The following is a 14,171-nucleotide window of genomic DNA, read 5'->3' on the forward strand; positions in this document are numbered from 1 at the left end:
AACAAGAAAATATATGGCAACAATTATTTTCATTTTGGCTTGTTCAAAAAAAAAAAATTCATTTAATATTATTATAAATTTAAATTTATTCTGGTAAAGTTTCTTATAAAAAGTTAGGACAAATTTTTTTGTCACTTTTGTTTATTATAAAAATCACAGGAGGGGTTGTCAAAAAAAAAAAAAACAGTAGGGAGTCATGTAAATTTAACTTAGTTGGTAGAGACATTGTGATATATATGCAACAGTCGGAGTTCGAATTCTGGATACTACACATAGTCGGCTTTAAGGTGGAATTTATAGCCACTAGACAGCTTGAAAAAAAAAAATGATCGGAGGAAGTGTTTCAAAAATCGAATTGGATTGGTCGGTTGAACCGGGAATCGAGAAGTCACCGGTCTGGTTTGGTCTGATTGTTGGATCATATATGCTATTGAGCCAATAGAAACCGGCGTGACTCGACCAAAATTCGATCCAGCGGTATTTTAAAATCGGTCGGATCAATGCTTATTTTTTTGTCAAAAAACTTAGTGGCTAGAAATTCCACCCTTAAGGTGGATAAGTGGGATGACCGGAGTTCGAACCCCGGCCCCCTGCATATATAATGCAATGCTTATTAATTTGTTTAAAAAATAAAACAAAAACAACTTTTTTTAAACTTTTTTTTTTTTGAAAAAGAAAAAAATGGAAATTGAAATTAGAAAGTGAGAGATGATACAAGTGAAGAGAGAATTTGAAATTATGATATTTGAATTAAATAATTTGTGAATGACAATAGTTAAAATTTAAAGAACAAACTTATGAAATTATGAAATTTTACATTTTTTATATCATGAATTTTTTTAGACCAATAGTGATATGATTCGACCCGGTATATAGTTTTGTTATAGAAACCAGTTTATTCAACCGAGTTATCTGGTGTTTAGCCATGGGGTTCGACTAGTGATCCAGTTGTTCGTCCAATGATCCAGTGACCCAATATCTTCATTGGTTTGATCCGGTTCTTAAAACATTGTCTGAGACAGAGTAAAGAGGGCAATGGTCGTAGGTCCAAAACAAAACAAAAAACCAAAATTGTTATTTTTGCTTATCACTTCTTATTCTCTCAAGGTGTACGTATATATCATTGTAACAAGTGTCAAATAAGAATTTTGGTACAATGATATTTGATATGAATGATAATTGATGAAGATACATCATACATAAGTATCAACGATCAAATACTCTCTTTGCATACGTATCTTTTAATTGTATCAAGTATCAAATTCTCTACCAAACTGCCTTTGCATTACTCCCTCATGGTTGCACGCCTACATTTCTCTTATTCTCGCAATCTCGGTACGTGTGCACCCGCCCATCGTCAATGGTATAGCCACATAAACAATGTTTGTCAAAAAAGTCATAGGAAGTTAGCAAATAAAAAATGGAGTAAATTTGGAGTAAATGAAATATCCGGGGTTCGAACCCGACTGGAAAGAATGAAATAATTTGTAAAGGTTCATGGTGGTTTAAAGGCATCAAGGTTTTATTTTTGGATGAAGACATCAAGTTTTAACATGTTAGTGTTTCAATGTAAAAGATCCTTTGTACAGTTTTTTGCTATATTCATGATGGTAAGTTTTTATTTGCCTTGTTCTGATACTGCAGTAGTACTAGTAGCAGCTAGCTAACAAACTAACCAACTTCTAACACAACTAAAATTCAAGTAACAAACTTCTAACAAAAAGTTTAACTAACATAACTAATTTATTCTATTATGCTGGTGTAGTAAGGATAATTCTGTGGAAACTGTATGGCCTGGAGGGATTGGAAGTGTAATGACAATATGTGTGGGGTTACAAACTAGTGGTGCTTAACCTTTGATTAGATATTTTTTGTGAAATGAAATTTTATTAAACTAAATTATGTTAATAAAAAGAAAAATTCAATCATATAGAATTGTTCTATTTCACCAATTCTTGCAGATAGCCTTTCAGAGGTTGTGAACCACGCTTAGTCTGAGATACTTTTCTTTGTGTTCGATTAATTAATATCATGGTTGGTAGGGCATTTCTTTCGTCTGTGTTTCAAGCAATTCGTGAGAGGTTGTCTTCGAAAGATTTCAGAGACTACTTCGATGATGGGCTGGTGAAAATTTTCGAAATCACACTGGATTCTATCAATGAAGTGCTGGATGACGCAGAGACAAAGCAGTACCGTGACACAAACGTAAAGAATTGGCTTGATGATCTCAATCATGAGGTATACGAAGTAGATCAATTATTGGATGTGATTGCTGCTGATGCACAACCAAAAGGCAATATACAACGCTTTCTTTCGGTTTTTATTAATCGAGGATTTGAAGCTAGGATTGAAGCATTGATACACAAGATAGAGTTTCTTGCAGAGAAAAAGGATAGATTGGGGCTTCAAGCTAGTAATGAAGGTGGAGTCACTCGCAAGATATTACCAGCTGCATTTTGGGTTGATGATGATTATGTCATATATGGTAGAGAGCACGAGAAAGAGGAAATAATCGAGTTTTTACTTTCAGACAGTGACGGTGAAAACCAGGTACCCATAATCAGTATAGTGGGTCTGATTGGGATAGGTAAGACTACCCTTGCACGACTTGTTTACAATGACCACAAGATGATGGAGCAAGTTGAACTTAAAGCTTGGGTACATGATTCAGAATCTTATGATCTTGTTGATCTTACTATATCAATTCTCAGGTCATTTTGTTCTCCACCAAAATGTAAGGACTTGGAAACACTCCAACGTCAATTGCAACGGATGATAACGGGCAAGAAATATTTGCTTGTTCTTGACTGTGTCTGTAGCAGGGATGAAGAATTTTTGGAGAAGTTACTATTTCCTTTTAACCATGGATCTTCTCAAGGTAAGATAGTCGTGACTACACATGACAAGGAAGTAGCATCAATCATGAGATCCACCCGGCTACTTGATTTAAAGCAATTGGAAGAGAGTGACTGTTGTAGTTTATTTGTGAGCCGTGCTTTTCATGAAAGGAATGCGAGTCAATATCCAAATCTAGAAATTATTGGCAAGAAAGTAGTAGATAAGTGTGGGCTAAGATAATGGAGACTGATTTGCAGTGTTTAACAGATGTTGGCTTTAACATGATCCCGATATTGAGAATGAAATACCTTAATCTCTCTTCCAATCTGAAACATTGTTTTGCTTATTGTTCCATATTTCCCAAGGGCTATGAGTTTGAGAAAGGTGAACTAATCAAGCTTTGGATGGCAGAAGGTTTGTTGAAGTGTTGCGGAAGAGACAAAAGCGAAGAAGAGTTGGGTAATGAATTCTTCGATGATCTAGTGTCAATATCGTTTTTCCAACGATCAGTAACTATGCCATCATGGGCTGGTAAGTACTACTTCATCATGCATGATCTTGTTAATGACTTGGCAAAATCAGTGTCAGGAGCATTTCGCTTACGATTAGCGGGTGATAATGTGCACGATATCCCTAAAAGGACACGTCACATTTGGTGCTGTCTTGATTTGGAAGATGGTCATAGAAAACTAAATCAGATTCTTAAAATTAAGGGACTACACAATCTGATGGTAGAAGCACATGGCTATGGTGACCAGCGGTTTAAGATAGCAACCAATGTTCAGCATAATTTGTTTTCAAGACTAAAATATTTGCGGATGTTATCTTTCTACGGTTGCAATCTCTCGGAGCTAGCGGATGAGATAAGCAACTTAAAGCTTCTGCGTTATCTAGACCTATCTTATACTGAGATTACAAGCTTAACAAATTCCATTTGTATGCTGTATAATTTGCATACACTCTTATTAGAAGAATGTTTTAAATTGACTGAGCTTCCTTCAGATTTTTGCAAACTCGTCAATTTGCGTCATCTTAATCTGAAAGGCACTAATATTAAGAAGATGCCAACGAAGATAAGAGGGTTAAACAATCTTGAGATGCTGACTAATTTTGTTGTGGGAGAGCAGTGTGGAATTGATATTAAGCAGTTGGCGGAACTCAATTATCTGCAAGGAAGGCTTCAAATTTCAGGGTTGAAAAATGTCATTGATCCGGCACATGCTATGGCAGCAAACTTGAAAGATAAGAAACATTTAGAAGAATTAAGTATGTCATACGATGAATGGAGAGAAATGGATGGATCAGTAACTAAAGCACATGTCTATGTCTTGGAGGCTCTTCAACCAAATAGAAACCTCATGAGGCTAACCATCAAAGACTACAGAGGCAGTAGCTTTCCAGATTGGCTTGAGGATCATCATTTACCCAATTTAGTATCGCTTGAATTGTTGGGATGTAAACTCCGTTCCCAGTTGCCACCACTTGGGCAGTTCACCTCTCTCAAGAATCTTTGCATTTCAGGCTGTGATGGAATAGAGATCATTGGTACAAAGTTTTATGGCTATAATTCATCAAATGTTCCATTTAGATCCCTTGAAACTTTGCGATTTGAGCACATGTCTGAATTGACGGAATGGTTATGTCTTGAAGGTTTCCCTTTGCTTCAACAGCTATGTATAAAACATTGTCCAAAGTTGAAAAGTGATCTTCCGCAACACTGATACACCTAAAAATATGCTATTTATTTAGTTAATTTACTATTATATTCTATATGTTTTTATTTCGATTCCGAAGTTTTATTATATAAATAGTTACTTATTTCTCATATTTTAAATAAACAGATAAAAAGTGTACGAGTTGAAGAAAGGAGCGAAAACGGACCGAAAAGGAGCAAAAATGAACAAAAGGCCACACATGTGCAGCCAATTGGGCCACACATGTGCAGCCCACAAGATGCTCGCCAGCCAAGCCAAAGTGGCGACCGCCAACAAGGCCCTAATGGCGCCCGCCAGCTGCATCCAAGTGGCCCTCGCCACTTCCTTCAAATCATGGCCATCCAGTTAATCAAACGGCTACGCGAAGAATTTTTACAAGTCCCACATCGGCCAGTTCTTGTCTTTTCCTCCTTGTATTTTAGTATAAATAGGCTAGTTCTCTTCACTCAAAAACAGAACACTTGACTTGGAGAATTGAGAACTAGGCTTAGTACCACAAGGTTTTCTTCTCTAAAGTTGAGAGTTTAGTATTATTTTATTCTCCGTTGAGAATAAAATAAGTTTTTTTTATTTTCCTACCATTACGCTGTCGGAGTCCGTACTCGAGATTCCTTTTGTTATTTCAGGTTCTTATTTTATTTTATGGTCTTATTTATTTCTTGTCTTTATTTTATTATTTTTATTTTATGCTTTTAATTTCTGCTTTTATTTTTATTATGTCTTTTTATTTATTTGCTTATTTTATTTTTATGTCTTTAGTTTTAGTTATGTCTAGCTAAATTAGCGTTGCTAGGATGTGTAGTTAGTAGCTAATAGGGGTTCGGTAGTTAATACGCGCTTAATAGTTTTCAACCACCAGTTTTAAATAAATACGTTTTCAAATAATTCGTCACGAGAGTGAGGGTTGTTTTAAAGGCAATAAACCAACATTGACGAGAGTTGAGGTTTAGGGCCGGATAGTTAAAACTGACCGTTAGTTCTAAAGTCCGCGAGAGCTATTTAGGATTAATGAGTTTTATATTGGTTTTCAAAGGTACTTAAATAGGTAAGTGAGTGTGTGAGAGCTGAGCATTTATTTTATCTAAGTATAACGCTAGTCAAGATTTGCGAGAGCTGAGATTAGTGTTTTTAAATTAAATATAATTCTTGAAAACTGACAACGGTTTTATTTTCTTAAGCAGTTTTTAATTAAGCGTTGATTATAATTCATCACGAGAGTGAGAATTAATTAAAGTAAAAATCAATAGAGCGAGAGCGTGAGATTTCTACTAGATAGTAAAAACTGAACATTAAATCTAATTCGCAACGAGAGTTGGGATTAGAGTTAATTAAATTATATTGTTTTTCAAAGAGTATTTTATTAGCGGGTGTGAGGACGAGAGTTAAGCACCACCTTTATAATTTATAATACTATCTGAATTGTATTTTTAAAACAATATAATTTCGAAAATTTAACTGTTTACACCACTAAAATCTAGAAGTAATGCAATTACTTTGTAAAGTATTTTATTAATTTCATGATGCGAGTTGTGAGAGCTGGAAGTGAGAACGGCTTTCGCCTGGAGCATCGATTTTATTAAAATACGACAATTAGATGTGGTAGTAATTTTGTCTAGCGCGAACTAAGTATTGAACCCTCTGAAGCAACTAATAGCACGTCCTAGCAATATTTTATTTACATATTAAAAATCTAAAAATATTTGTTTCCTCTTATTTTAGTTATTCAATTAATCATAACCCTTTAAATCATTAGCCTTAGATTTACAAAGCAACACTAGAATACGGTAGGTCGATTATTGGTCCTTTGGGTTCGATATCTTTTAAAACTACACGACACGACTGTATACTTGCGGTCATTGTCGCGTCTCACGATCAAGTTTTTGGCGCCGTTGCCGGGGACCAATTTAGTCGATATCGTAACTCCAGTGTTACACCGTAGAGACTAAGGCAATTTTATTTTTATTTTATTTTACCCCGATTAGTTCGTTTGTTGCATGCCAAGCACTCGCTCTAGAGGCGAAAGATTGGTGCAACTAGTTAGCGAACCCGAACGTCTTTTAAAGACGTAGAAATTTAGAAAATCAATTAGAGATTCCTCTTCCTTATATAGTTAACGAACCAGATATGGCTGAAGGACCGCAAAACCGTCCACTTAAGTCATACGCTATTCCTTCGCAAGCTGAACCTCACAATAGCATCGCTGCCCCCGCTATTGAGGCAAATAACTTTGAGCTTAAACCTTCGTTGTTGTCGGCCGTACAACAAAACCAATTCTCCGGAAACCCCACGGACGACCCCAATTTACATTTGTCCATATTCTTGCAATACGCGGATACCGTGAAGGCAAATGGTGTCAGTCCCGAAGCTATAAGACTTCGCTTATTCCCATTCTCATTAAGAGATAAAGCTAGAGCCTGGCTCCAGTCCCTACCATCCAACTCAGTCGCAACATGGAACGAGTTGAAGAAAGTCTTTTTAGCGAGATATTTCCCGCCTAGCAAAACTGCTATGCTAAGAGCCCAAATCAATGGATTTAGACAAAGAGACAACGAATCTCTTTTCGAAGCATGGGAAAGATACAAAGAAATGATTAGGATATGTCCTCATCATGGGCTCGAAAATTGGCTAATTATCCACACCTTTTACAATGGTCTCTTGTACAACACAAGATTGACCATAGACGCCGCAGCTGGTGGCGCACTTATGGATAAACCATACAACCAAGCCTATCAGCTTATCGAGAGCATGGCTCAGAACCATTATCAGTGGGGAAACGAGAGAACAACGGTAGAGAAACCTCAAACGAAAGGTGAAATGTACGAAATCAGCAACATGGACCACATCAACGCCAAGTTAGATGCCTTAACTCAAAAGATAGAGAGTCTAACCAACGCACCCAAAGCCACCGTGGCTGCAACAATACAAAATTGTGAGTTGTGCGGAGCTCAAGGTCATACTATCGCTGAATGTCGACTTCTAACCGAAGCTCCCACCGACCAAGTGAATTACACTCAAGGGAACTCTTACAACCAAAACCAGAGAAATCACCCGTACCTTTCGTACAATAGCAACAACGCTTTATATGCACCTGGCCAAGCACCTACTCCTTCGCCACCAGGATTCCAAAAACCTGCTCAAAATGCTCCTATAAAGTCAAACCTTGAATTGATGATGGAGAACTTCATAGCCGTACAAACTCAAACTAACAAGGAATTCCTAAATCAAAACATACACACTAATGAGCAAATTAAGCAATTAACAAGCAGGCTAGAACTCTTGACCACTCACAATAAGATGTTAGAAACACAAATCGCACAAGTGGCACAACAACAAGCATCTACCTCTGCTCCTGCAGGCATATTTCCTGGCCAGCCTCAGCCAAACCCTAGGGGACATGTGAATGCTGTTATATTACAAAGTGGGACACAATACGATGGACCGGCTGATCCTAGAACTAAAAATCCTACCATGCAACCCAATTCTGATAAGACAACCGAGAAGGAGAGTGAACCAAAAGAAAAGGAGGATAGTGGAGAGGAAACCCAAGAGAAAGAGAAACCTTACGTTCCTCCCCCACCATATAAACCACCCATCCCGTATCCTCAAAGATTAGTACAATCCAAAAACGTAGGGCAGTTTAAGAAATTTGTAGAGCTTCTACAAAAACTAAACATCACAATACCTTTTACGGAAGCTATCACACGAATGCCCTCGTACGCTAAATTTCTTAAAGATATCTTAACTAATAAGAAAAAGATCGAGGAAGAAGAAACCGTTATGCTTACTGCCGAGTGTAGCTCCATACTTCAAAATAATATGCCTCCTAAGCTAAAAGACCCAGGAAGTTTTTCCATACCCTGTGTAATTGGAAACTATGTAATAGATAGGGCCCTATGCGATTTAGGAGCCAGTATCAGCTTAATGCCTATGTCCATATGCGAAAAACTTAATTTAGGAGAATTGAGACCAACTAAAATGTCAATACAATTCGCTGACCGTTCTGTCAAATACCCCTTAGGTATACTAGAAAACGTGCCAGTACGTGTAGGTCAATTCTATATCCCTACCGATTTTATAGTCATGGACATAAGGGAAGATTCCAATACACCTATCATTTTAGGAAGGCCATTCTTAGCAACTGCCGGAGCCGTAATAGATGTAAAGGAAGGAAAGCTAACGTTTGTAGTAGGTGAAGAAAAAGTCGAATTTATTTTAACGCAACTCATGAAAGCACCAGCTATAGACGATAGTTGTTACATGGTAGACGTCATCCAAGAATGTAGAAAAGAGAGTGAGAAGGATCAAACTAAACATTCTGAAATTTTAAAAACTTCCACCCCTCCAACTCATAAAAATGGTGATGACGACCTAGCTAAATGTTTAGAGATTACACAAGTTCCTAAACCTAGCCATGTTAAACCAACTTTAAAACTAAAAACTCCATCAAGACTCCAAAAAGGAACCCCTGTAGCTCCGAAAAAATTAAAAGGTCCCGTTTCTAAGAAAATACCTCCCGACATATTAAAAGACCACCCAGAAAATAACATCGCTCAAAATAAAATACCCCCGGGTGTCTCTAAGAAAAAGAAAGAAAAAAAGAAGAGAAGACCTATGAAATGGTCTGACATTTTCAAATGGAGACCCAAGAATATTGAGCATAATTTAAAAGATGTGAATCTAGAGGAGGAACCATGTTGACCTATAGGGCTAAATAGTCGAGCTACCGACGTTAAACAAAGCGCTGCATGGGAGGCAACCCATGAGTTTTCTTTAATTTTTGCTTTCTCTTATTTTCTTTTTATGACTATCTCTAATAATTCTGTGCCTAATAGAGCTCCCACGCACATTTCTCCAAATGTTGCTGCTGGTGGGGGCGAAAATATTGTTCCACCTGCACACACTACACATTTTTTCTAACACTTTTGCAGGTAGTTCCTCCTCATCAAGGCAAAGCTCCATCGATGATGTACTCCATGAGATACGCGCCCAAAACGCACTAAATCAAGAGCGCGATGGATTATTCTATGCCATGCATCAACAACAAGAGGAGATGATGGAACGAATGACATTCATGCAAGCCCAGCAAGACCAAATTCTTCAAAACCAACATGAGATGCAGGGCTATTATCATAGGTGGGAGAGCTCCGAAGAGCACCGTCAACAACAGCTCGACAATGTCATACAAGAGCTAGGCGGTTTGAGGCTTCAGTTCAACAATTTCCAAAATTATCAACATCCTCCCTCATGATCTCTCCACCAGGTTTTGTGCTCCAAAGCTACACTTGAGTCTCAACAGTGAGGACACAGTTGAATTTAAGTTTAGGGGAGTATTCTACCATCCTTATTTTATTTCTCAGTTATTTTATTTTTAGTACAATTTCCCTTTTCGCAAATAAAATAATAGCACTATTTTCGGGTAAATTTTAAATTTTTCCTTTTTCTTGAGCCAAATTAAAATTTTTTCCAAAGACTTAGGACAATAGCTCACTTAGAAAGTATATAGGTTAAGAAAAGACGAGAGGCTAAGTTAAGGAAATTAGGGAATTTCACAACAAAATCGGTATTTTTCCAACACCCAGAAGTCTCCCTAGTATAGATATCAATTTGAATAACCATTGTGCCAAAATCTCCTGATTCAAATTTGTGGAATCCTTTAGTAGTTTATCTATCCAGTCGGACACCATCTATGAAGTCACACATTAAGTAGGTTTGTCGATGAATATAAGCGAATCATCTAAGCAAATTCTTAAGGTCATACTGTGGTAATACGGTTAAACCTTAAAGAAAAAAATATATATATAAGGTCATACTGTGGTAATACGGTTAAACCTTGGAAAATATTTATATGGTTGCTAATACAAAATTTGTATCATCAAAATTTGTATCATCAAGCTATTTGCGAGTTGAAAAAGATGAACAAAGACGCTAACCGGCTTTCTTACCATGTGTGTGACATAGATAAAGGGTCTTAATGTGACTGTCTAGAATGAAAAAGGATGAAACAAAGGAGAAGATTTAGATTTTAGTACAACGGCATGATCCAAATTCGATATGTATAAGAGGGAGAACTTTGTGTGTCGTTGAAATACCCTTCTTGATTGTATAAAGAACCTAACTAATTAATCTTAGCCGATTTGAATTTCTGACCACGTATGAGTACTTGTGATGTTATTTTTCTCTAAGTCTGTGTGTGTGAGTTGCTTCGCATTTCAAATGTTTTCTATATGCAAGCTAAATTGCTTGAGGACAAGCAATGATTCAAGTTTAGGGGAGTTTGATACACCTAAAAATATGCTATTTATTTAGTTAATTTACTATTATATTCTATATGTTTTTATTTCGATTCCGAAGTTTTATTATATAAATAGTTACTTATTTCTCATATTTTAAATAAACAGATAAAAAGTGTACGAGTTGAAGAAAGGAGCGAAAACGGACCGAAAAGGAGCAAAAATGAACAAAAGGCCACACATGTGCAGCCAATTGGGCCACACATGTGCAGCCCACAAGATGCTCGCCAGCCAAGCCAAAGTGGCGACCGCCAACAAGGCCCTAATGGCGCCCGCCAGCTGCATCCAAGTGGCCCTCGCCACTTCCTTCAAATCATGGCCATCCAGTTAATCAAACGGCTACGCGAAGAATTTTTACAAGTCCCACATCGGCCAGTTCTTGTCTTTTCCTCCTTGTATTTTAGTATAAATAGGCTAGTTCTCTTCACTCAAAAACAGAACACTTGACTTGGAGAATTGAGAACTAGGCTTAGTACCACAAGGTTTTCTTCTCTAAAGTTGAGAGTTTAGTATTATTTTATTCTCCGTTGAGAATAAAATAAGTTTTTTTTATTTTCCTACCATTACGCTGTCGGAGTCCGTACTCGAGATTCCTTTTGTTATTTCAGGTTCTTATTTTATTTTATGGTCTTATTTATTTCTTGTCTTTATTTTATTATTTTTATTTTATGCTTTTAATTTCTGCTTTTATTTTTATTATGTCTTTTTATTTATTTGCTTATTTTATTTTTATGTCTTTAGTTTTAGTTATGTCTAGCTAAATTAGCGTTGCTAGGATGTGTAGTTAGTAGCTAATAGGGGTTCGGTAGTTAATACGCGCTTAATAGTTTTCAACCACCAGTTTTAAATAAATACGTTTTCAAATAATTCGTCACGAGAGTGAGGGTTGTTTTAAAGGCAATAAACCAACATTGACGAGAGTTGAGGTTTAGGGCCGGATAGTTAAAACTGACCGTTAGTTCTAAAGTCCGCGAGAGCTATTTAGGATTAATGAGTTTTATATTGGTTTTCAAAGGTACTTAAATAGGTAAGTGAGTGTGTGAGAGCTGAGCATTTATTTTATCTAAGTATAACGCTAGTCAAGATTTGCGAGAGCTGAGATTAGTGTTTTTAAATTAAATATAATTCTTGAAAACTGACAACGGTTTTATTTTCTTAAGCAGTTTTTAATTAAGCGTTGATTATAATTCATCACGAGAGTGAGAATTAATTAAAGTAAAAATCAATAGAGCGAGAGCGTGAGATTTCTACTAGATAGTAAAAACTGAACATTAAATCTAATTCGCAACGAGAGTTGGGATTAGAGTTAATTAAATTATATTTTTTTTCAAAGAGTATTTTATTAGCGGGTGTGAGGACGAGAGTTAAGCACCACCTTTATAATTTATAATACTATCTGAATTGTATTTTTAAAACAATATAATTTCGAAAATTTAACTGTTTACACCACTAAAATCTAGAAGTAATGCAATTACTTTGTAAAGTATTTTATTAATTTCATGATGCGAGTTGTGAGAGCTGAAAGTGAGAACGGCTTTCGCCTGGAGCATCGATTTTATTAAAATACGACAATTAGATGTGGTAGTAATTTTGTCTAGCGCGAACTAAGTATTGAACCCTCTGAAGCAACTAATAGCACGTCCTAGCAATATTTTATTTACATATTAAAAATCTAAAAATATTTGTTTCCTCTTATTTTAGTTATTCAATTAATCATAACCCTTTAAATCATTAGCCTTAGATTTACAAAGCAACACTAGAATACGGTAGGTCGATTATTGGTCCTTTGGGTTCGATATCTTTTAAAACTACACGACACGACTGTATACTTGCGGTCATTGTCGCGTCTCACGATCAAACACCTTCCTTCTTTGCAAAAATTGGAAATTATAGATTGCCAAGAGTTGGAGGCTTCAATTCCCAAGGCTGATAATATCAGTGAGCTAGAACTAAAGCGATGTGATGACATTTTGATAAATGAAATTCCATCCAGCTTGAAAAGGGTCATCCTTTGTGGAACTCGGGTCATTCGATCCTTGCTAGAGAGAATTCTATTAAAGAGTGCCTTTCTTGAAGAGTTGGAAGTTGAAGACTTCTTTGGCCCAAATCTAGAATGGTCCTCTTTGGATTTACGTTGCTGTAATTCTCTTTGTACTCTAACTATAACAGGTTGGCACTCTTCCTCCTTGCCTTTTGCACTATACTTTTTCCCCAATCTGAACTCTCTCGCATTGTACGATAGTCCATGGCTGGAATCATTTTATGGGAGGCAGTTGCCTTCCAATCTATGCAGTCTCAAAATAGAAAGATGCCCCAAATTGATGGCTTTGGGAGAGGAGTGGGGTTTGTTCCAACTCAATTCTCTGAAACAATTCAGGGTTAGTGATGATTTTGAAATCTTTGAGTCTTGTTCAGAGGAGAGTCTGCTGCCATCAAATATTAACTCTCTTGAGTTGATAAATTGTTCCAACCTAAGAATAATAAACCACAATGGTCTTCTCCACCTCACTTCACTTGAATCTCTATATATTGAAGATTGTCCTTGTCTTGAGAGCTTGCCAGCGGAGGGTCTACCCAGCTCCCTTTCTACTTTGTATATTCATGATTGTCCAATAGTTAAGGAGCTGTACCAAAAGGAGGGAGGAGAACGTTGGCATACAATTAGTCACATCCCTTCTGTGACAATTTCCTGATTGGCGGCTGAGATGATATGCTATTGTATCCAGGTGTACCGCATTCACTAATCTGTTTATACTTGTCAAACATTATTAAGTTTTCTTTTAAATGGTAAAAATAATGCATAAGATACTATATTTTTATTGAACAGTGCTCGCTGTCTGCGATATATGTTGCATTGGTGTTTCTGACACTTGCATTTGACCTGAAACCATGCTATTTTAGCCATCCATTCTCATTTGTACCAGATGAATGGCGCGACCACTGCTGTCACACACAACCAGAAGGATGTGTGGCTGTTTGTTCCACGACCACTAAGCTCAAGCATGGTTTAATTGTTGGCTATTTCAATGTGTAGACGCTGCGACTTGTTGTGCTTGTATTCTTTTTAGTTTAATTCACTATATAATCTTCTCTTTGTTATTCTTATGACTTTTGTATCCCTTCTTAATTTCATGTTAAATGCATTTATCAGCACAAATTATCATGTCATGGCATTCTTCATTTTCAAATTTTACTGATTCTACCTATTTATATAAAAGCTTAATTGTTAAGATCATTTTTTCCTTACATGGACATGCAGATTTGTCATTGTTCATAGGTAAATTAGTTTCAAAGCGTGCTTATATGAACCTTCAAAAGGAGACACAAA

The 14,171-nt window shown here is 36.5% G+C and overlaps 1 protein-coding gene, 1 non-coding gene and 1 pseudogene across 2 annotated transcripts; 2 read left to right on the forward strand and 1 right to left on the reverse strand.

The window, feature by feature from the left end:
- The first annotated feature begins 1,922 nt into the window (after positions 1–1,922).
- LOC123913178 lies at positions 1,923–13,991 on the forward strand (annotated as a pseudogene).
- Positions 7,062–7,168, reverse strand: LOC123919178. Its single transcript, XR_006813091.1, has one exon. It is a non-coding gene; the product is annotated as a small nucleolar RNA R71 (small nucleolar RNA).
- On the forward strand, positions 7,237–9,306 carry LOC123913179. Its single transcript, XM_045963789.1, has one exon. The coding sequence runs from the start codon at positions 7,257–7,259 to the stop codon at positions 9,249–9,251; it is 1,995 nt and encodes a 664-aa protein (XP_045819745.1). The 5' UTR covers positions 7,237–7,256; the 3' UTR covers positions 9,252–9,306.
- Positions 13,992–14,171: the final 180 nt, after the last annotated feature.

The sequence above is a fragment of the Trifolium pratense genome, linkage group LG3 (genome assembly GCF_020283565.1).
Source record: "Trifolium pratense cultivar HEN17-A07 linkage group LG3, ARS_RC_1.1, whole genome shotgun sequence".
Classification (NCBI taxonomy): Eukaryota; Viridiplantae; Streptophyta; class Magnoliopsida; order Fabales; family Fabaceae; genus Trifolium; species Trifolium pratense.